Source organism: Mercenaria mercenaria, unplaced genomic scaffold (assembly GCF_021730395.1).
Source record: "Mercenaria mercenaria strain notata unplaced genomic scaffold, MADL_Memer_1 contig_735, whole genome shotgun sequence".
Classification (NCBI taxonomy): domain Eukaryota; kingdom Metazoa; phylum Mollusca; class Bivalvia; order Venerida; family Veneridae; genus Mercenaria; species Mercenaria mercenaria.
Genome location: NW_026463632.1, coordinates 33,916 through 57,567, shown reverse-complemented (window position 1 = coordinate 57,567; position 23,652 = coordinate 33,916). Strand labels below are relative to the sequence as shown.

Here is a 23,652-nt window from a genome sequence, read left to right as displayed (position 1 = left end):
AAACTTGCGAAATATCCTTTCCGGAAAACACTGGCACTATTTCAAAATACTTTCACAGAAATTTTTCTTGCATAACCATCTACAAAAACTGTCCAAGCCAGCATTGTAACTCGGAGGAGTGATCTAGGGCCATCATGGCCCTCTTGTTTCAACTTTGTAGGTGTACTGTATTTTTCAGGACACATAATAATCAAAACTCAAGTGAAAATCTAGCTTAAAGGCATCTGATCCAGTCTCACATCTTCACTCAGACATTCAGATTAGTTAACTATTATTCCTTAGAATTTCTAAGTTATAAACAACTCAATATATCAGTGGCTTAAAGGTTCATCCTGAAACAGGTCTCCAAACTTACTAATAATTTTGCACAAACTGTTACTGTGTCATACTACAGAGATGTATTTTACACTTTTTTTTCAGGAGCTGAAATCAATTCTTAATGTGTTAAGAATTGATGTGGATGTTCCTAAACATGATGTAGGAGTAAGTACAAACCCTGTTGATATCTTTTATAACTGTATAGGCATTTATGGTTATTCTTTATTAACTTTAACAATAGCTGATGAGTTGCGGTGTTAAACATTTTGGAGACATGGTAAAGATTTTATCTTGGAGACTGCTGCTGAATAATGAGTGACATAGATCACAGGACTAATCAAGACTTAAAATATAATTGAGATAAGTTTACCATTATGTCTTTGACAGTGCTGTTTATAACTGCAAATTACTATTAGGTGCAAAATAAATCTTTGAAATATTTTTTTCTAGAATCCGTTCATGGTTCTTCATCTTCCCTCTATTGAGAGTGTCAAAAATATTGCCAGCAGAGCCATACTGATTAGGTAAGGATAGTTAATATCAAATTAGTGGTAACTGGATTCATTGTCTGCAATTTTTATCAATATTTGTTAAAAAAAGACATTGCTTTGCTGAACAGCTTTTGCTTGCGCAGAAAAACTACCGTAACATGTTAAGATTTAAACTTGTTTTAATCTTAATGGTTTAAAACAAGAATTACATAAATAGCTTCCATAAAGAACGTTTTAGCTCAGCTATTTGAAAATTTTCAAATAACAGAGCTTTTGTTGTCACCCTTTCATAGCTGTGAGTGTCTGCATGGCGAAGGTATTGCATACATTACATGTTTCTCTAAAAGTACATGATGTAATGCTTTCAAACTTTGCACTGTGACATCATGAGATGACCTCACATGACAAGTTACATGACTAGGTTTTATTTTGTCTAAATTACGACCCTTTCACTTACAATTTCAGGTGAAAGTTATGCATGTAAGCAGGTTTCTAGGCCTAATGTTTTCAAACTTCGCTCAATGTCATGTGTTTGGATCATGAGATAGCTCACTGGAAAAATTACATTACTTGTTTTTGTTTTGTCAAAATCATGCCCCTCATTTAATCAGGAATTACCTGACCAAATGTTTTCAGATTCCCCACATGTGTTGGACGTCATAGGATGTCTTTTCGAAAAAAAAGATTTTGGCAGAATTGTGCCTTTTTATGAAAATAGAAAAATTGCACAAGGCTTTGTATGTTTGCTAATATTAGTTGGAAGGGCTTCAAATAATTGAGTGTGCTGTCATCATGGAAAACGGTATCAGTGTTATGAGGTACTTCACATATTACAGACGTAAAAATATGAATGGTGATATAGAAAAACTAGGAGTGTTACAGCTGATAAATTTTTAGTTATTTCTACATGATTGTATATAGTCCCTTGAAGGTCTTTATAAGGTAATTACCTTGTGCTTTCTGCTGATTGTTTAATGGAGAGAAAATTAGAAAGATTTTATAGACTGAACCAGTGTGTGTAGTGTCTACCCATCAACTTTACTAGACAGACTTTTTAAAATATTTCCATTAAGTTAAAGAAAACAGTTTTAAAGAAATAAGTTGAGCTTGTATATGTCTTATTTATAGAAAACGTTATAATCAAAAGTCAAAGTGTTGCATATTTTTTTACAACACAGGTCAGTGTATGAATTATGGGCCCATGGAACTACCTATGCGGAACTAAATGCTGCTCTACAGCAGCTACCAGACACTTTTACTGTAAGTACTGTAGTAAATTATAGTAGTCAGCCCTTAAAAAGCAGTAAGTAAAGTAAGATCCTTAACTTTCTTTTGCATCTTATCAAAGTTGTGGCCCTTTTTATTTTCTATGCCCCTGAAGGGAGGCATATTAGTTTTCAACTGTCCGCCCGTTCGTCACACCAATGTCCGTTAGTTTGTCACACCAATGTTAACTTTTTGCATGAAGGCACCTTACTCGCGAACCACTACACCCAGGACCTTCAAACTTCACATGCTGATAGTACTTATTGAGTACACGACCCCTACTGACTTTTGGGTCACCAGGTCAAAGGTCAAGGTCACAGGGGCCAATGTTAACTTTTTGCATGAAGGCACTTTACTCGCGAACCACTGCACCCAGGACCTTCAAACTTCACATGCTGGTAGTACTTATTGAGTACACGACCGCTACTGACTTTGGGGTCTCCGAGTCAAAGGTCAAGGTCACAGGGGCCAATGTTATTATTGCATGAAGGCTCTTTACTCGCGAACCACTGCACCCAGGACCTTCAGACCTCACATGCTGATAGTACTTACTGAATACACAACCCCTATTGACTTTGGGGTCACCAGGTCAGAGGTCAAGGCGCTGCGGGGGCATTCTGTGTACGAAATTCAGATCTGAATCCACTAGCCTGTTCGGGCTACCAGATAGGGAATTTTCCAAGCCTGACACCAATTTCACTAGCCCGAACTTTAACACCTTAAAAAAGTTTTGCACCATATGACATTTTGTTTTACAGACATTTCTATGCATGTTTGAAGGAATAAATTTTGAAAAAATTTAACTCTAAATACTCCAGTCCAGATCAGCATCACCAAAGTCCAAAAGCACCGGACATGACACTCCTTGCCAAACGAAATCTAAACTCTAATGCCCGATCATTTAGGATTCGCACTCGCCAATTATTGTTACTCTGACGGACAATTTGGAAGATGTCAAAATGAGTGCTGAATACACACACAAATGCTGATAGCATAATTTAAGCTCCGACTACTTCAGGTACTTTTGCGAATTTCGCGAGAAGTGTGAAAGCTAATCAAATTATCCGTTACACTAGAGGTAATTGTATTCAGCCAATTAGCGTTGCGGTTTCGTCTTTGACACTTTGCGTTTGATTGTCAACACATGAGAGTGCAAAAAAGAACAATAATTCAATAAGCGTTCCTCAGTCTGGAGGATGCGTGATGCCTTCTTAGTGTTTATTAATGGAGATCATATGAAATCACGATGCTATACTCGTTTAATTAGCAAGAATTTTAATCAAATTAGGAAGATTCGGTTGCCTGGTCGGGCTTGTATCTGCGAAAAATCGGTAGCCCGAGCTGAAATTTGGTAGCTTCGGGCTATCGGACTACGGTAACCGTGAATTTCGAACACTGGGCATTTGTCACCATTAGTGACAGCTCTTGTTGTTTACTAAGTTCACATGAATACTGTAGTTGTGAAACTTTATACATTTTTTTGCCAACAGTAGGCGAGAAAGTAGGCCAAGAATCATATTAGTTCTTTCTTTGGTTTTATGTCATTCATTTTCAGACTAGTGTTATATTGTCATGTTAGTCTATTTCTTGTAAGTTTTAGTGCATTCTGTCCTGTGTCTGTTGGTGATGAATCTTTATAGTCAGTAGATGATAACCTTAATTTCGGGCTAAAATTTATACCAAGGGATCAAGAAAAGCCTTATTTTAATTATCCATTTGTACAAAATAGCATCTATGCATAAATTTGCTAAAGCAATCCATTAAATAGTTTTTTAAAGTTTTATTTGTCTATATTCAGGAGCCCCATGTGAAATGTCAGGAATCTTACAGGTTTCATGTTACATCATTCAACAAGTCTATACCCAACAAGGAGAAAATCAAGAAAATTGAGGTAATGAAACTGGTGAATATGAATTGTTATTGCATGACATAGTTTGAAAAGAGATCTTTTTGACTAAATGTGTCCAGTTTATAAAAGACTTTATTGTTTCTTTTCATTTAATTAACAGAAAGACGAGTCAAATGCTCTCCTGCTGATCAAGATCGGTCAGTAGGTTGAGAAAACACTATCTATAGAGGTTGCTGGTTTGAGTCAAGTCAAGTCATTTGTTTTCCCAGGTGATTAGACAGAAAGCGTTGTGTCCAAATCATTCCCCCTACACCTACTATTCATGCTTGGCAGTTGGCACTTACTTGCTCAGAAAAAGTTTTATTGTTCACAAGGGTGTACAATTTTGCTCACCCACTTGCAGCAAGGCTAAGACAAGTTAAACTTACTGTATATCTAACCAAGTGGTTGAGTTTTTTTTTTTGCATCATTGCATTTTCAAAATTCTTTAAAAATACTTATGAATTTCCTTGCAAAAAATATCTAGTTGGTAAATGCTTGAAATTTAATCACACAACAGTTGTAATTAAATGGTGCACAATGGTGCAGCAAAGTTGCTGGGTTATGACAAGTCTCAGATTTACTTACTGGTTTTTAGCTCATCTGAGCACAAAGTGCTTGGGGTGAGCTATTGTGATTGTTCACTGTCTGGTGTCCGTCCATCCGTTTTCTGTCCTTTGTCCCTCCACACTTTCCTTTAAGGTATTGGACCCCTAATAGTAATATTTTAAAAAATGGCATTTGCTCGGTATATTCTTAAAGTTGACCATGTTTTAACAACTTTTACCATGCCGTTTTTTGTAAATTTTGTATAATTTATGGTATTTCCTCAACAAATTTCAAATAGAGAACTTTTACCACATGTAACTTAGTATTTTTAAAGATGTCTAACTCTACCCCTCCTGATTCAGAGGTAAATTCACTTTGAACAGCAAGAAATCTCTTATAAAATGAAAATTTTCCACTTTGGTACAATACAACCATAGTAAGTCTTGAAAGAAGTAAAAACTTACTAGAAAAAAAAGGAAAATATGGGAAAAAAATTTGGTCCCAGTGGGGCTTGAACCTATGCCCCCCTGAAAATTGCAGTCAAAGTAGGTTTATGGTAGGAATTAAATACTCTTTAAAAAGGAGGTACTCTATTACGGGTCCAAAACCTAAAAGGCTGAACACCACTAAATCAAGCTGTTCTTTATTTCATATAAAATCCACTTACTTCATAACGGTTTTTAAAACCTGAGTTATTAGATTTGGGTATGTCGTTGGTCGGGCGGGCGGGCGGACGGGCGGCGGCGTCAAACTGGTGTTTCAAGTCAATAACTTTTGTTTCGGTAAAGATGTTTGAATAAAACTTGGTATGTATGTAGCTTATATCAAGACAAAGGCTGGGATTGATTTTGGGGTTTCTGGGGTCAAGGTCAAGGTCACTGTTACTTAAAATAGAAAAAGGGTTTCCGGTCAATAACTTACCTTAGGAATGAGCTATCATGATGAAACTTGGTATATAGAAAACTTATATAAAGTTGTAGCTTGGGATTGATTTTGGGGTTTCTGGGATCAAGGTCAAGGTCATTGTTACTAAAAATAGGGTTAGGTTAGGGTTAGGGTTAGGGTTTAGGGTTAGGGTTGTGCTTTAAAGTGGTGCACTGTGATTCAGTATACTTTTTTATACGCGCGTTTGAAAAACGGGACGTATTATTGGAATGCCCCTGGCGGGCGGGCGGGCAGGTGGGTGGGCGGCGTCCACAGACTTTGTCCGGAGCATATCTTCTACATGCATGGAGGGATTTTGATGTAACTTGGCACAATTATACACCATCATGAGAGGAAGTGTCGTGCACAGTTCCTTTCTTTAGAATTACTTCCCTTTGTTGTTACTATAAATAGCTTATATTGTAACTTCTTCATTACTAGTCGTAGGGAAAAATCAAGACCACTTTTCTGTAGTACAACATGCATGCTACATCCAATTTTGAGGTGTTTTTTGACCAATCTCTGCCTGGTAAAGATTTTTGTGTGGACTTACAAATTTTTTTTTGATATTTTTTTTTGATTTTTTTTTTTTTTTTTTTTTTTTTTTTTTTTAAGATTAACTTCCCTTAGTTGTTACTATAAATAACTTTTATTGTAACTTTTTTATAATTGACCATAGGGAAAAACCAAGACCACTTTTCTGTGGTACAATATAGATGCTACTTTCAAATTTTAGGTGTATTTTAAGGTCTCTCTACCTGGTAAGGAATTTTTTTTGTGGACTTTGGAAAACAAAAGACTTACAATGATTACTAAACAACCACAAAATTAAAATTCATTTGCAATACAGCAGCTAGAGTAAAGAAATTTGCTGTGACAGGCGTATATTGTGACATTCTGGCACTCTTGTTATTCTTATGAAAAGTGTTGAAAACCTGGTTTCGTGGCATTGCCGCGTTTCTTGTTTGACATTTTTCTAGCATATCAGATTTTCAGAGACTTTTATTCCCATAAAGAACTAGATCGCTACTTTAGAAAAACAAAACTATAGTTTGTTAAATACAACCCGCTGAATTTACTACTTTTTGCTTCTTTCAGTTTCTCTTTTTGAGACATTAGATTCTTACGCCGCCATTTTTACCTAGCATGTGATAGGAACATGCCGATTTCAATAGAATGCAAAGTGATACATACTGAAATGTGGTAGGGTAAAAGTCAGCACGTTGCTGTTGAGAAAATGCACTAGGAAAGGAAAAAAGATTAGTACTATTTATATTTGGACTACTTGTGACTAGTGGAGGCTTACATTCTATTTGGTAGTGATCAGCCTTAAACAACATCTCCTTTGACGATTTGGTGGAGGTTTATGAAAGTTTGTCTGGATGCTTTAAAAATCTTCATGTATGAAACTGATGGCCTGATTTTGAAATAATTTCGCACAAATGGTCCTTTTATAACTCTGTACCAACATTGTTCAAATTATTTTGATTCCTCAAAAAACATGGCTGCCAGAGGGTGTGGTCACTTTTCCCTATATGTATATACAGTCAAACCTTGCTTACTCGAACTCGTCGGTACCGACAAATTTGATTGAGTTATCGGTAATTGGAGTCATGGAACGATATACATTATACAGGGATTTTGCAGATATCTTACGATGAGTGTTTGAATTATTTGAGTTCAAGAGAACAAAGTTTGACTGTAATGGAAATTTTAAAAATCTTCTTGTATGAAACAGCTAGGCTAATCCCAATTATTTTGAAATAATTTTACACAAATTGTCCTTGTGTGACACTGTACCAAGAATATTCAAATTATTTTGATTTGTCAAAAAACATTGCCTCCAGGGGGCATGGTAACTTTTCCTTATATGTATGCAGATGGAAAATTAAAAATCTTGCATGAAACATCAGGCCCGATTTGAAAATTATTTCACACAATTATGTCATGTCAAATGGTCCTTGTGTGACCCTCTACCAGGAGTGTTCAAATTACTTTATTTGTCAAAAAACATGGCCAACAGGGGGTTTGGCCATTTTTTCCCTATATGTATATATATTGGAAACTTACAAAATAATCATGTCAGAAACAGCAGGTCCAATTTTAAAATAATTTTACACTGATGTTTCTTGCGTGACCCTTTACAAAGATTTTATGAATTATTCTGTTTCATCAAAAATCATTGCCACTAGGAGGTGTTATCACTTCACCCCTTATTTATTTACTGTAAACTTAAAAAAAATCTTCATGTTTGATATCATATCATATCATCCCCCAATGTCTTACCCCACGTCCTTTCCCTCTCCCCTCCTCCCCCATCCCCTCTACCTCAACACACACATACAGAGTACCTATCTGTATTTATTTAGTAGAAATTTTTCACTGTTCAAACAGGCAACTAAACTCAGGTGAGAAATATAGGGCCATCTTGGCCCTCTTGTTTTGTTGCATTCTTTACAGTAACTACATGTACTCTAGTCCAGCATAAAAATATTTGATCAGCATTTATATTCTTATGCACATCACTTCATTTCCTGTACATGCTGTGTCACATTTTGAGAATTGTATGGCTTCAAATTTGAAGCATATCAATATCTGTAATTTAAACAGGAAAGAGACGTGATGGGGCGATAATAAATATTTTACTGTGGTGAATGACAGTTCACTAAGGGTGAGTTGTTTTTACTGACTTTTAGTCCTACAAGGTGAGTGGTGAAAAATGCGTGTGATACATGTCTAGAATCAAAAAACACTGGTTAGATTAACTGGCCAATGTAGAATACCAGGTAACTGAACTTTGGTTGAAAAGTTCCAGTAATCCAAACCAAACAAATGTATCTGTCATTTTGATTTAACTCACTTTCTTATTTTCAGGATTGTCACTTTGGTCTAGTTATCACCTCTGTATAAAGTGTCTCAGACATTTGTTGAAAGTTTGAAGTTTTCTTTTTTGCTGAGAAACTCCTACTCAAACATGAAATGTTGATTTTGCTTAAGAAATAATAAGTTCCTAAATGTTGTTTATCATAGAATAACCAGAGTTTTGAGTTCTTAATGGTAACTACTTTTTACGACCATGCTACCCACCTGGATCGGATGACGTCATTGCACGCGAGTGGTTTATTGCAGAATAACCTGAGATAGATTTTGCTCTACATGTATATAGGTTATTTGCTGGTCTTATTAGAATAGTGATTACAAAGTATTAAATGGATAAATACTTTTATGATATGATTCTTTCAATATTACAGAGTCTGGCCTCAGATGTATTAGACTTTCAAGGGAAGGTTGATCTGAAGAATGCCAAACACAGTTACCATATTGTTGAACACTACGGACCATTTCCTCAACCACCCACAGAGGAACCTGTTGATATCTACTTTGCTAAATGGGTACGTACATGATCATAGGTTTTCAGTAAACGTTTAAGTAAATATATATTCGTAAAAATCAGTTTGAGATGAAATGAACATTAGCATTTTCCAGCTGGCATGTAAAAGGTTGGTTGTTCTGCCCTGCCAAAATTAATGTCTATAATCGCTGCTTGGCTCTTAAGGATTACAAAGAAGTTGGTTAAAAAGCTCAGTCAGAGCTTATGTTGTACTTTTATATGTCTTGCTGACTTAAAATAAAACTTATCTTATCTTATCTTACACTCGATAATCAAAGTTGTAAAGTCTCAGTGTTCTCTGAACTATTAGTGTTACTGAACCTGGTGATACCGAATCTTACAAAAGCAAACATTACGTATTTACGTCAATGTATTGGCTGCATACTGAGGAAAAGAACACCTGTGTGATAATAGGGGTTCATGTAATTTGAACTCCTAAACTCCTTATCCACATATACAGTGTTTGGATCTTATTTGAAAAATTTGACTGCCACGTACTTAAAGATTAATAATATCTGTTATGTGTTTACGAATCGGATAGAAATATCCATCCCGAGGGCACCTGCGCATTAGACGGTAACAAACCGCCTCGGTAGCCTAGTGGTAGAGCGTACGCTTCGAGTGCAGGAGGTCGTGGGTTCGATCCCCAGTCGCGTCATACCATAGACGTAAAAAATGGTACTAGTAGCTTCCTCGCTTGGCGCTCAGCATTAAGAGGATAGTGTTAGGACCCAGTGTCAGTATAATGTGACTGTGTGGGGTATCATGCTACGTGTCAACAGCGTGATATTCCAGTGAGGCAGCACTATAAAGTTGGGCATTGTGTTCACTGCTTCAAGTAGACACCATCTTTTATATGACTGAAAAATAGTTGAAAAAGACGTTAAACCCAAACACACACACACACACAGACAGTAACGAGGCTAGCTCGTTACCGCCCATGCACAGGTGGCCGAGGGACTGATATTTCTATCCGATTCGTAAACACATATTTGATATTTTTTCTTGCATATCCTATACATATAAGCTTTTTATTGTACCCCCCGACAACAAAGTTGTAAGGGGGGGTATACTGGTTTCAGGTTGTCTGTCTGTCTGTCCGTCTGTCCGTCTGTCCGTCTGTCCGTAGACGCAATCTTGTGCGCACCATCTCTCCTTATCCCCTTGACAGAATTTAATGAAACTTCACACAAGTAATCAGTACCAACAGTAGTTGTGCATGGGGCATGTTAGGTTCTTTTAGAAAAAAAATTTGCAGAGTTATGGGACTTTGTTTTTTTTGTTACTATACTATATATGTAGACACAATCTTGTGTGCACCATCTCTCCTCATCCCCTTGACACAATTTAATGAAACTTCACACAAGTGATCAGTACCAACAGTAGTTGTGCATGGGGCATGTTAGGTTCTTTTAGAAAAAAAAATTGCAGAGTTATGGGACTTTGTTTTTTTGTAACTATACTATATACATAGACACAATCTTGTGCGCAACATCTCTCCTCATCCCCTTGACACAATTTAATGAAACTTCACACAAGTGATCAGTAACAACAGTAGTTGTGCATGGGGCATGTTAGGTTCTTTCAGAAATTTTTTTTGCAGAGTTATGGGACTTTGTTTTTTTGTTACTATACTATATACAAAGACACAATCTTGTGCACACCATCTCTCCTCATCCCCTTGACACAATTTAATGAAACTTCACACAAGTGATCAGTAACAACAGTAGTTGTGCATGGGGCATGTTAGGTTCTTTCAGCAACAAAAATTGCAGAGTTATGGGACTTTGTTTCTTGTTAACATACTATGTACATACAGTCTGCATATGCAATCTTGTGCGTGCCTAATCTACCAAACCCTTACACACAATTTAATGAAACTTCACACAAGTGATCAGTACCAACCCTAGTTGTGCATGGTGCATGTTACATTCTTTTAGATAAATATTCTGCATAGTTATGGGACTTTGTTTTTTGTTACTATACTGTATACATACAGTCTATATACATACAATCCACATAATTATGCAATCTTGTGTGCATCAAATTGCAATGTACTGTGTCAGTGCATGCGGGGGGTACATTCATCACCTTTAATGATAGCTCTAGTTCTGATAGATTTTTTTGCTTACCGTGTTTTACAAAAAATAAAATAGATAAAGCAAATAGAAATGCACTCTTTCTCGTAGTAGAGTATTACACAAAGCGCGGGTAATTAACGTCCGTAAGCAGAAGTGATGTCATGACATTTCAGTGATGCACAATAACAAAGTTCCCCTTTAGTTTTATCATTTGTAGCGTAATGGTATGTTCTTACTGTAAAATAACGTATTTTGAATTGAGAAATATACTCTAAGGAAAGGAGAGAAACTATCAAGGTACCTAATTTTTTTAGCTCACCTGAGCACAAAGTGCTCAGGGTGAGGTATTGTGATCGCTCACCGTCCGCCGTCCGTCCGTCCGTCCGTCCGTCTGTCCGTCCGTCCGTCCGTCCGTCCGTTGTACGTCCGTCCGTCGTCCGTCCACACTTTCCTTTAAACAACATCTCCTCCTAAACCAACAGGCCAATTTTGATGAAACTTCACAGGGATGTTCCTTGGATGGCCCCCTTTCAAAATTGTTCAAAGAATTGAATTCCATGCAGAACACTGGTTGCCATGGCAACCGAAAGGAAAAACTTTAAAAATCTTCTTCTCAAAAACCAGAAGCCCTAGAGCTTAGATATTTGGTGTGAAGCATTGCCTAGTGGACCGCTACCAAATTTGTTCAAATCATAACCCCGGGGTCAAAATTGACCCCGCCCCAGGGGTCACTTGATTTTACATAAGAAAATCTTAAAAAATCTTCTTCTCAAAAATCAGAAGCCTTAGAGCGTAGATATTTGACATGTAGCATTGCCTAGTGGACCTCTACTAAAATTGTTCAAATCATGACCCCGGGGTCAAAATTGACCCCGCCCCAGGGGTCACTTGATTTTACATAGGAAAATCTTCAAAAAATTTCTAAAAATAAACCAGAAGGCCTAGAGCTTAGATATTTCACATGTAGCATTGCCTAGTGGACCTCTACAAAATTTATTCAAATCATGGCCCCCGGGGTCAAAATTGACCCCGCCCCAGGGGTCACTTGATTTTACATAGGAAAATATTTAAAAAATCTTCTTCTCAAAAACCAGAAGCCCTAGAGCTTAGATATTTGACATGTAGCATTGCCTAGTGGACCTCTACTAAAGTTGTTCAAATTATGACCCGGGGGTCAAAATTGACCCCGCCCTAGGGGTCACTTGACTTTACATAGGAAAATCTTCAAAAGTTTTCTAAAAATAAACCAGAAGGCCTAGAGCTTAGATATTTCACATGTAGCATTACCTAGTGGACCTCTACAAAATTTGTTCATATCATGACCCCCTGGGTCAAAATTGACCACGCCCCAGGGGTCACTTGATTTTACATAGGAAAATCTTCAAAAATTTTCTAAAAATAAACTAGAAGGCCTAGAGACTAGATATTTGACATGTAGCATTGCCTAGTGGACCTCTACAAAATTTGTTCAAACCTTGTCCCCCGGGGTCAAAATTGACTCCGCCCTAGGGGTCACTTGATTTTACATAGGAAAATCTTAAAAAAAAATTCTAAAAATAAACCAGAAGGTCTAGATCTTAGATATTTGACATGTAGCATTGCCTATTAGACTTTTACAAAGTTTATTCAAATCATGACCCCTGGGGTCAAATTGACCCTGCCCCATGGGGTTACTTGATTGTACATAGAATAATCTTCAAAATTTTCTAAAAATAAACCAGAAGAGCTTAGATATTTGACATGTAGCATTGCCTAGTGGACCTCTACAAAAAGTTTTCAAATCTTGTTTTTAAAGTTACTTAAAGAAAATTTCAACTATATTTTCTTCTATTATGATCTTTTGACCTTGAAGACTTGTCCTTAAGTGCAATGATAACAGGTGAGCGATATAGGGCCATCATGGCCCTCTTGTTTGTATGTAACATCTTCAGTGCATGAATCGCTAGTTGTCATTAACAGCACAAGAGTCATCTGGCATGGGAGTACCAGATGGGTTTTGCCAGCATGGATAAAATCACCGGAAACACCAGTCCAGTGTGCAAGAATAAACTTTGTGATAATTTTATGGTTAGATGAGAACATTGATTACCTTCTGAAAAGGAGTGTGTTGTTATGAGCTGTTATTGAAGATGTTTGTTTTCCACTATAGATTGCAGATGGACAGAGAGAAAAGATAAATGAATTCCATCTTCAAAAACGACATTTTATAGGTAGGTGTCATTTGGGATTATACATCCACATTGTAGACAAAGTGTGTATCTGTGTAAATGCAAATTTAAAATACAGAAATACGCAATTAATTTCAATAACATATGTACCACTTCTTTGCGGAGATGTGTATTTAATATGCAAAACAAAACTTGACAGTATCTTGGCAATATCTCTTCATTCCATTTAATTATAATGTGACAGAAAATGCAGTAAGTACCAGAAAGATGTATTGACCGGTTCACGATTTATTCTTGGATTTACATCTGTACATACTAGTAGTGGCTCAAGACTATATAAAGTCCTTTATCATTTCCAATATGGCATCTGCCATCAAGTTGAGATCTGGATAGAGCTAATTATGCCGGCAGTACAAAAATTAAAACTTACTGTGATATATAACACTGAGGAAAACAATTAAAGAAGACTTTGTGCTTCCCATATTAGACCGTTTTTGAAATTCAGAGCCGTGGAAATACTCAGAATGACTAATTACTTCACATTCCTTTAGTTTTCAAAGAGAGGGGTAACATTACCTACTCCTTGAAACTTGTGAATACTCCTTTACTTTTCAAAGTGAAGAAAACTTTATTCATTAAGCAAAAACTTATCTACTTTGCTGATGCAGCTTTTTGTGTAGATTAAACAACACGTAAAGACTGAAGCATATGTATCTTAAAGTCTGTATCAAAATTGCAGACATTAAATTTTGATTAAAAATAAGCCTATGAGTATCAAAATGATAGTCACATCAGGTAAAATAGTCAAGTTTTTCTGAGTTATTCATATATTACCTTTCCATTGTATTGACCTGTGACAATATATGAACATGTAGTGATTCTATAAATTGCTTTTAAATATTTCAGCCAATACAAGCATGGATGCAGGTCTATCTATGATAATGGCTAATATAGGAAAAGTGGAGAAAAACATGCTCGTATTTGATCCATTTGTTGGCTCTGGTAAGTTGACAGTTGATCTGTCTGCAGGTAGGTCTGTCGGTAGACCATTTGATTGTCAGTTTTACTGGTCATAAGTTATACTGGTCATGACGTTATATAAGTTGGTGTGGAATATGTATTGTCCATCTATAGCATACAAGTTCTATCCTGTCTTCTTCTGTTGAAAAATGTAGGCTCTATAATTTTAGGAAATTTTAGTTTCATATTTTGATGTGAAATTGAGACGATAACTCGATATTTAGTGTAAAGATACAGGTCCTTCTATGAAACTATATACATTGATTGTATCCCAATGCAAATGAAAACTATTTACCCAGGAGGTGAAATTTCCCAGAGATCACAGTGCTGTGTTGGCTACATAAGATTGAATACTTGATTGTGCCCATAGAAAGTATACATTTTGATATAAATGGTTTCTGTTCCGAAAACAACCATTAATTGATTAATTCTTCCCTCTGAGATTTATAAATTCATGCGTATACATTTTTAAACAAGCCAGTGTATTTCATACCGCGACAGAATCTACTAAATTGTCATTCATTTCATTGTTTGCATTCTTCATATCCTATCATTTCTGATCAATGCTTCTGTCAGCTCAGCATTTAGAATGAAAATAAAGTTGAAGGCTTTATACAATACAAGTGTTTCTGTTTTCAGGAAGTTTACTTGTAGCAGCGGCTATTCATGGAGCATATGTTTTAGGAACAGACATTGATTATCTACTGCTGCATGCTAAAGGTATGTAACAGAACTAGTTTGTGTCAGAAATATGTCATTATGAGAAGTAGGTGTTACATGGTCAGTAGCTGGCAGTTTAAGGGAGGAAGGCCACCATTGTTATGAAAGAAAGAAAGACTAACTTTCAGCAAACCTTATAGTTTTTCTTCAGAAACCTGCTTATCTGAAATTGCTAGCTAAGATCTTTTTATGTCTCAGTCATGAAATAATATTATAGTGTTACTTCTATACATGTGTTATGTATGTTTGCACAATGTGGTGTCTGCCCAATAACTTCATTGTGCATAGTTGGATTTTAAAATAACAACCTTTCTAGCAGACAAGCAAAGGAACCATTTCCACGGATAGTTGACTGGGAAAAGTGTTTAAATATACAACATTTATCACAGTTGTGAATGGTATCTCAGTAGGTCAACATATTACATGTCTTTTTAAATTTATCTTAATATATTAAGAGACCATTAATTTTTATTAAATGGCCACTTTTTAGCAGTTCATTGTTTTTCCCACTAATTTAAGTATCCACTGTAAAATAACTTATTCAGTTTGTTTAAATCGTTAAGCCAGACCAAGTCGTTGTAATGAGAAGAAAAGAGCAGCAGATGAGAGTATAAGATCTAACCTCCGCCAGTATGGTCTTGACCACCTGTATATTGATGCCTTAGTAGCGGACTCCTCTCGTTCTAACATGTGGAGAAACAATACATTGTTTGATGCAATTATCACTGATCGTAAGTTTTTATATTTTAAAAAAAATTATGTACACATAGTCCTATTTGTTCCTATGGAGCCTATACCTTACATAAAAAAATGTAAATAACAAGAAAGAACATATTGTTTGATATCATCACAAATGATCATTTGATTGTGGGTCATCTACTTTTAAGTTGGTAATTTTCAATGTCTTTGCATTTCGAGTGCTTTAATATCTTTTACCATTAATTCATGTCTTTGTATCAAGCACTGATTTTTTTTTCAGATATATATATATATAGAGAGAGAGTTATTTGCTTGATGCAGTTTTTTCTGAATTGTTAAGTATTAGATGTTTCAGTTAAAGGCACTAACCTCCAGGCTAAAAATAATCTTTCTTTAAAATTGAAGTTTATGAACATTAGAATATGAGTTTTTGTTTCTAAACTGTTTCAAAAATGCCAAATTAAGAAAAATAAAAACATGCCCAAGTAGTTAATCAAACCCAGGCTGCCTGGCAATAAAAATTTTCCTGCTTGCTTGATCAATACACCACGGAGGAGTACATGCTTAACAGTCATTAAATATAAAACTTTCTAATTAAGGCAGTTTACCTAAGGTACCTTATTACAAATGCTTTTCAGTTTTGAATGGAAGAATTAATAAGGAAATATATGATATGTCAGTAACTAAGATTCAAAACCTTCATAAAACGTATAGCAATAATTCTAAAGGTCAGTGCCTTTAAAAATTGTGACTGTACTTACCTTGCATTATACTTAATTATGACATTAGTACATTAGTATAGAAATAATAAACAAGAGATTCTGAAGCAGAATTGCTTGCAGGTATTATAAGTATACAATAATTGTTAGGTATACTATCATGAAACTGAACTGGTGATTTCTTTCAGCACCTTATGGTATAAGAGAAGGAGCAAAGAAGGTTGGAACCCAAACAGTAGATGTGACAATAGATGAAGACTTGTGAGTATCTGTTATTGCTATCTGATTTCTATAATCCAGGTCCCAATTGGACCTGAAATAATACCCATAAAGGCACACTGGGTCTGCAACCACCAGTAAATGCAGTCCTTCACCACTGATTCATGTGGGGAAGTTGGCAGTTACTTCCAGAGAACAGGTTTGTACTGGTACAGAATCCAGGAACACTGGTTAGGTTAACTGCCGGCCATTATATAACTGAAATACTGTTGCAAAATGGCATTAAACCCAAAACAAACATACAAACAAACCAGGATAAAAGCAGGAAGGTCACCATATTATATGAATTATGTTGTTGTGACTTAAACCTTAATGAAACAAACAATTATCAGCTCAAATGTTATTATTACATGTACAAGTATTTGATTGTCACTTTGGAAAGTGCCTTAGGATAAAGGATTAAGTATTGCATGCATTAAAAAAGTTAACAGTTAATGACACAGTTATTAAAAAGATACTGAATTAATGTTTATATTTTACATTGCCTTCACTGCATTTGCAGCATCGTTTTAGAAACTATTTTGAACGTAACTTTACATATAATGTACATGTAAAAATTGGATACTGCATAACTCATACTTTAAGAAAAGTGCAAGTATATACTTTAACGCAGTAAGATTTACCAAAATTAATAAGCCTGCAAGTTAAGCAAAAATCTACTGAATGCGGTGTTGTGGGTTCTATTCCTAGGTGAGGATACGTTCTCAATGACAGAAGACATTCATCCTCTACCTATGATTTATGTGGAGGAGTTAGCATTTCCTGCAAAGAACAGCACTAAATTCAAAGTAAACACCTCTATTGTTTTGCAGGAAAACCAGTGGTAACCACTACCCACAGAGGCTTGATTACCATCTGTCAGATATCTTCAAGGATCTTCTCAATTTCTCTGCCAAATATCTGCACAAAAATGGCCGACTTGTGTACTGGTTCCCAGTCTCCATACAAACGTAAGTCTTCAAAGTAAACAATTGATACAAGGATGGACATTGTTTGACTTGGCTTAATTATGTCTCCCCCAGGAGACATATTGTTTTTGCCCTGTCCGTCCGTCCGTCCGTCCGTCCGTCACACTTCATTTCCGAGCAATAACTGGAGAACCATTTGACCTAGAACCTTCAAACTTCATAGGGTTGTAGGGCTGCTGGAGTAGACGACCCCTATTGTTTTTGGGGTCACTCCGTCAAAGGTCAAGGTCACAGGGGCCTGAACATTGAAAACCATTTCCGATCAATAACTAGAGAACCACTTGACCCAGAATGTTGAAATTTCATAGGATGATTGGTCATGAAGAGTAGATAACCCCTATTGATTTTGGGGTCACTCCGTCAAAGGTCAAGGTCACAGGGGCCTGAACATTGAAAACCATTTCCGATCAATAACTAGAGAACCACTTGACCCAGAATGTTGAAATTTCATAGGATGATTGGTCATGAAGAGTAGATAACCCCTATTGATTTTGGGGTCACTCCGTCAAAGGTCAAGGTCACAGGGGCCTGAACATTGAAAACCATTTCCGATCAATAACTAAAGAACCACTTGACCCAGAATGTTGAAACTTCATAGGATGATTGGTCATGAAGAGTAGATGACCCTTATTGATTTTGGGGTCACTCAGTCAAAGGTCAAGGTCACAGGGGCCTGAACATTGAAAACCATTTCCGATCAATAACTAGAGAACCACTTGACCCAGAATGTTGAAACTTCATAGGATGATTGGTCATGAAGAGTAGATGATCCCTATTGATTTTGGGTTCACTCCGTCAAAGGTCAAGGTCACAGGGGCCTGAACATTGAAAACCATTTCTGATCAATAACTAGAGAACCACTTGACCCAGAATGTTGAAACTTCATAGGATGATTGGTCATGAAGAGTAGATAACCCCTATTGATTCTTGGGCCACTCCGTCAAAGGTCAAGGTCACAGGGGCCCGAACATTGAAAACCATTTCCGGTCAGTAACTTGAGAACCACTTGACCCAGAATGATGAAACTTCATAGGATGATTGGTCATGCAGAGTAGATGACCCCTAATGATTTTAGGGTCACTCTGTTAAAGGTCAAGGCCACAGGGGCCTGAACATGGAAAACCATTTCCAATCAATAACTTGAGAACCTCTCGACCCAGAATGTTGAAACTTCATATGATGATTGTTCATGCAGAGTAAATGACCCCTATTGTTTTTGGGGTCACTCCATTAAAGGTCAAGGTCACAGGGGCCTGAACATTGATAACCAGTTCCGATCAATAGCTTGAGAACCACTTGACCCAGAATGTTGAAACTTCATAGGATGATTGAACATGCAGAGTAGATGACCCCTATTGATTTTGGGGTCAGTCTATTAAAGGTCAAGGTCACAGTTGTCTGTTCATGTAAAATCATTTTTTGGAAATAACTCGAGAACCACTTGACCTACAATGTTGAAACTTAATAGGATGATTGGACATGCAGAGTAGATGACCCCTATTTATTTTGAGGTCACTTGATCAAAGGTCAAGGTCACAGGAGCCTGAACAGTGACTTGAGAACCACTAGGCCAAGAGTGTTGAAATTTAGCGGGATGACTGGACATGCCAAGTAGATGATCCCAATTGCAGCCAACCATCAGTGTCTCTTTGACTTTCGCTCCTGACCCCTATTGACTTCTTGCCTATAGGACTTTGCATTGGGGGAGACATGCGCTTTTTTACAAAAGCATTTTCTAGTTATTATTTGAGGTTTAATAATTCATCTAAAAGCCTTTTATCTCTGTCTGTCGCAATGTTGAAAGCTATCTGAAAAATATGGCATATACTGTGAAATTGGAAATATTGGCAAGGGGTTTATTTTCACTGTATTTGTCCGTTGTTGAAAACAAAAGTTATAATAAATAGTTCTATATATCTCAAAAGTTTACCCTGTATCACAAATATTCTACTAAAGAACCATTTCAAATTTTGAATATAGCATAATTGTGGGCGCGTGAAAATATTTGATTTTACCATAGGCATTTGTTTGTCAAATCTCACTTAGTTGTATAAGAGCGATTCAACTAATGGTCAATTAAAAAAATTGCACATAACAGCAAGGAAGTTTCATGTACTTGATAATGGATGTTTACTTGACATGCCTGTGAAATATGGATTTTATCCAGTTGCAATTGACCAAGTAATCCATTGTTGAATTATACACACACATACACAGTAGCTATATTTCAATGCTATAATTGAAACATTGGGGGAAAAAAGAAATGGGGCCTTGCATTTCTTTGCAGACCTGTATCTCCAAAGCATATTTTCTGAATTGTGTTATATCCATGGTACTAGTAGTTCTGTATCAATCTTAAAAAGTTTTTTTGTTTGGTTAAAAAAAGTTCAGTGGGGACCAAATAAAACTTTTTCCTATTTCCATTGCTAAAGAAAATGCTTGCAGTTAAACACAATGTCACTAGAAGTGCCCTTGCTTCTACCATTTTTCAGTGTCTCAGCAGTATGCAAAGGGGAGACTACTTTGCATCAGGACTGAAAAATTGTTGAAAAAGACATTAAACCCGACCACATACTAACACCTTTAGGTTGTAGGACTCCAAATGTATGTTTCTGTGCAGGGAAAATACTTTGAAAGGATAATGTGAAAATTGTTTTAATGTGGTTGATAATTTAGGCATATAAAGACCAATGACAGAATTAATTGAATCACCCTAGTAAGTCTTAATATTGAAAGTTTGTAAAGCATACACAAGATATCATAACTTGTTCAGCACTTTCTTAATCAGGCTGTACTTAGGGAAAGTTATACATTTTATGAATAAATCAGCGCACAGTGTTTACACTGGAAAAAAGATGCTTTTTTATTTCTAAAATTTGGGTTTACCATACTTGCATCTGTTCATTTGTACTTGCATGTGTATTTTGATTGATAGATATACTGAAGACAATATTCCAACACATCCTTGTCTACAGATGGTACACAACTGTGAACAAAAACTGAACACCAGACTTTCCAGAAGACTTATAACTATGGAGAAAGTTAAAGATTTTTCTGTAAGTTATTTTGACATTACTCACCTACGGGCCGTGATGAAATTAGAAAAGATTTGAGTCAGAAATAATTCATTCTCTGCTGCTGATTCATGTGGAGAAGTTTGCAGCTACTTGGGGAGAACAGGTTTGTTCTGGTTAAATATCTAGGAACACTGCTTAGGCTAACTGCCTGCTGTTACATAACTGAAAAAAAAGGTGTTGGAAAGCTGTGTTAAAACCAAAACAAAGATATGGGTGGTTTTCAAAATAATGAAGCAAAAGTGTGACATACATGTAGGGGTTGAAAATTCAGACTTATTTCTTAGGGTGGTCACCTATTTTTTATGATTGCAAATACTTTAAATTTGAAGGAAATAACTTTGGGAAAGTGTTGAGAAATGCCAATAAGAAAATATTTCAGCCTTTAATTCGAAAGTTCAGTGAATTTTTCGTAAGATGGGTGATAAATGTTGCAGCGTTTTATGACAAGGAAATATGTATAACAGTAATTTTTTCAACATAAATGATAAGTAATGGGTGTATGTGTATGGTTTGAAACTTATTTAATCATATGTTTGTGGACATTGGTTTTTAAAATCACCCTTTCTGCACAAATCTGACATGAAAATAAAACTTTACCTAAAAAAGTTGTTGCTGAATGCAAAATAACTAACATATAATTTTAAAACCTATTTTTTTCTCTCACTTTGCATGTTTATAAACCACATGCCAAATTTCAAGAATCATATCCAGTTATTTTAATTTATAGAACTGTCAACACAAAATTGAGTTATTTTACAGATGCACAGGGGACACATACTGAATATCAGTGTAATATTAATCCATTATTAGTTTTCTATTCATAAAAAGACTAATAGTAATCAACTTTAGACAAATACTATTAAAAAATTAGTTTATTCCACAAAATAACTACAAAATTGAAAATTTTCACTACAAAAACATTCAAAATTCAACAATGTAATGCTTTAAATGAAAAAAATAAGTGACTTTATACATAACTAACACATTGAAATCTTTTAGTTTACATGCAATTTTCATAGTAGAAAAATGACAAAATACCATGCATGATAAAATGGAATAGTAAAATTCATACATACTTTATAATGTTACTAAAAAGGGTGCACAGGGGAAAAATTGTATCAAAATATTTATTCATAGAATATGTTCATGGTAAGTAAAATTCTTTTTTAACTACACAATATTTACTAGTGAACATTACATATTTAGGTAAACTTAAGAGCTTAAGAAGCAATAAAATTGATGTTTCCGCTTTTAAACTCGAAAATTGGCACATTCAGTAAAAATGCAAACAATGAATTTTAAATTGTCCAGGGCTTCTTATGTAATGCTAAATTATCAAGTAATGCCTAAATTTTGCATTCACACTGCTAAGAATATAGAACTGCCACCACAAATTACAGTAATGCTATGATAATTGATATATGTCAAAAAAGGGTGCACAGGGGACATCACTTTTGGCTCTGTGAATGTTTAACAGTCTATAATATGTGAAGTTGAACACTGCTCATGTATCTGCTGCAACTTCCTTTCAAGGAAAATAAAGTAAAATCCCATTTTATTTAAAGAATAAAAGAAATCTGACACTTAACAACTGAAAAGGTGCACAGGGGACATTTTTAGGTGTATAGACATCCATCAAGTTTCTGAGAAAGTTGATTTATTAAAGAAAAACATCATACTGTGTCTTCACAGCTGAAAGGATAAAGCTCTTAGAAAAACATTAAGACTTTAGAAAAGTAATAGGGTTATGAAATTGTAGTCTTCAACATCTAAATTTAGTATTTTTTTCACTATTTTTTTGTGAAGGGGGTTCCATCACAAGATGTGAAATATTGGTAACAATAAGATGTAGGTAGTGAAAAGAAGTATTTTATTTAAATGTGCAGAGATTAAGTTACACAAAAAAGTCAAAGCTGTAACAATAAAGCATGGTTTTAAAAAGTAAGTCGCAGTTGAAAACTATACTTCATGTAAAATGTCACACTTTTTTGGGTGCACAAGGGACAAAATTAGCTATATAATTTAATATAACTCTAAAACTGTTTGAGTCATTAAGCTGAAATTGCACACATTTATTGATTACATTGATTTGGATATTATTTGCCCCAAAATACATTCTAAAACTAAACTGAATTAAAGTAAGGTGAGAGAGAAGAAAAAGCTTCATTATTTTGAAAACCACCCATATATACTAAGTAGCAGTCAATCCTGTTTTGGAGTGTTTTTGCAGTAAGTTGTGAAATTGTCAAAAACTGAATTTTTATGCAGTCTGAAGCTTTTCTGGCTAATTTGTATTCTGAGTTTTAAACTGTCGCTTAAGAAGTCCTTACATAGGTCAAGAAAATGTACTCTGTAATAACACATTTATCCTAAATCGTTATTGCCAGTCACTGCAGTCAGTTAATCATCTGCTGCTTTTCAATGTAGGAAAATTGTTTACTGTGGAGAACAAGTGCGTTCAGCTGAGCAATGTAAAGTAATACCAATTACATAACTGGAAATACAACAAAACAAACAAGTTTTGTTATGAAATCCCCCAAAATCCCAGTTAATGTGCAATAAATATTCATTCGTCTGAAGAAACAATGGTAATTTCAGTCCTAACAAAGAAGACAGAATATTGTCAGGTCAAAGAGCTTTCATCTCAATTTCTCAGACCAAGCATTATTTGATGGACATATCTTGGGATTTAAGAAAAGAGGAAATGAAAATAAGGATGAAAAGTCTTCAGATTTTAGTTCAATAAATTTATATGAAATGTACGAGATATAACTTCTTTCTAAAATTGTATTTTTCTCTTTCCTGCTATGTTGTACTCGACTTTATGTAAATTATGTCATTCAGATTTACTATTTTACAGAATATAAATGTTTATATAAACATATTCATAGTTTCAATAACCATTATTTTGTCTTTCATTTAGACATAGTTTCATGTTATCAATTAACACAGTTCTAAGTTTAATTTTCTGTATTAGCAATTGTAATTACCTGAGAAAACCAAATGAAGTATTCACCACCAGCACTTGTTAAATTGAAAGGGATTATGTTTTCATTCTGGGATTTATTTAAGTTAGCTTGCATATTGTTGTTGA

At 35.4% G+C, this 23,652-nt stretch overlaps 1 protein-coding gene across 1 annotated transcript in view; it reads left to right on the top strand.

Moving 5' to 3' along the window:
• The first annotated feature begins 350 nt into the window (after nucleotides 1-350).
• The window catches only part of LOC128554774 (tRNA (guanine(10)-N2)-methyltransferase homolog), a 26,057-nt gene continuing 2,755 nt past the window's right edge, over nucleotides 351-23,652 (top strand). The window contains exons 1-12 of the mRNA XM_053536081.1: nucleotides 351-483; nucleotides 769-842; nucleotides 1,988-2,069; nucleotides 3,874-3,966; nucleotides 8,688-8,828; nucleotides 13,058-13,118; nucleotides 13,983-14,078; nucleotides 14,736-14,816; nucleotides 15,380-15,547; nucleotides 16,423-16,495; nucleotides 17,326-17,463; nucleotides 20,417-20,537. Coding sequence (XP_053392056.1) covers nucleotides 397-483; nucleotides 769-842; nucleotides 1,988-2,069; nucleotides 3,874-3,966; nucleotides 8,688-8,828; nucleotides 13,058-13,118; nucleotides 13,983-14,078; nucleotides 14,736-14,816; nucleotides 15,380-15,547; nucleotides 16,423-16,495; nucleotides 17,326-17,463; nucleotides 20,417-20,537 — 1,215 coding nt within the window. The 5' untranslated portion in view covers nucleotides 351-396. The remainder of the gene's footprint in view (nucleotides 484-768; nucleotides 843-1,987; nucleotides 2,070-3,873; nucleotides 3,967-8,687; nucleotides 8,829-13,057; nucleotides 13,119-13,982; nucleotides 14,079-14,735; nucleotides 14,817-15,379; nucleotides 15,548-16,422; nucleotides 16,496-17,325; nucleotides 17,464-20,416; nucleotides 20,538-23,652) is intronic.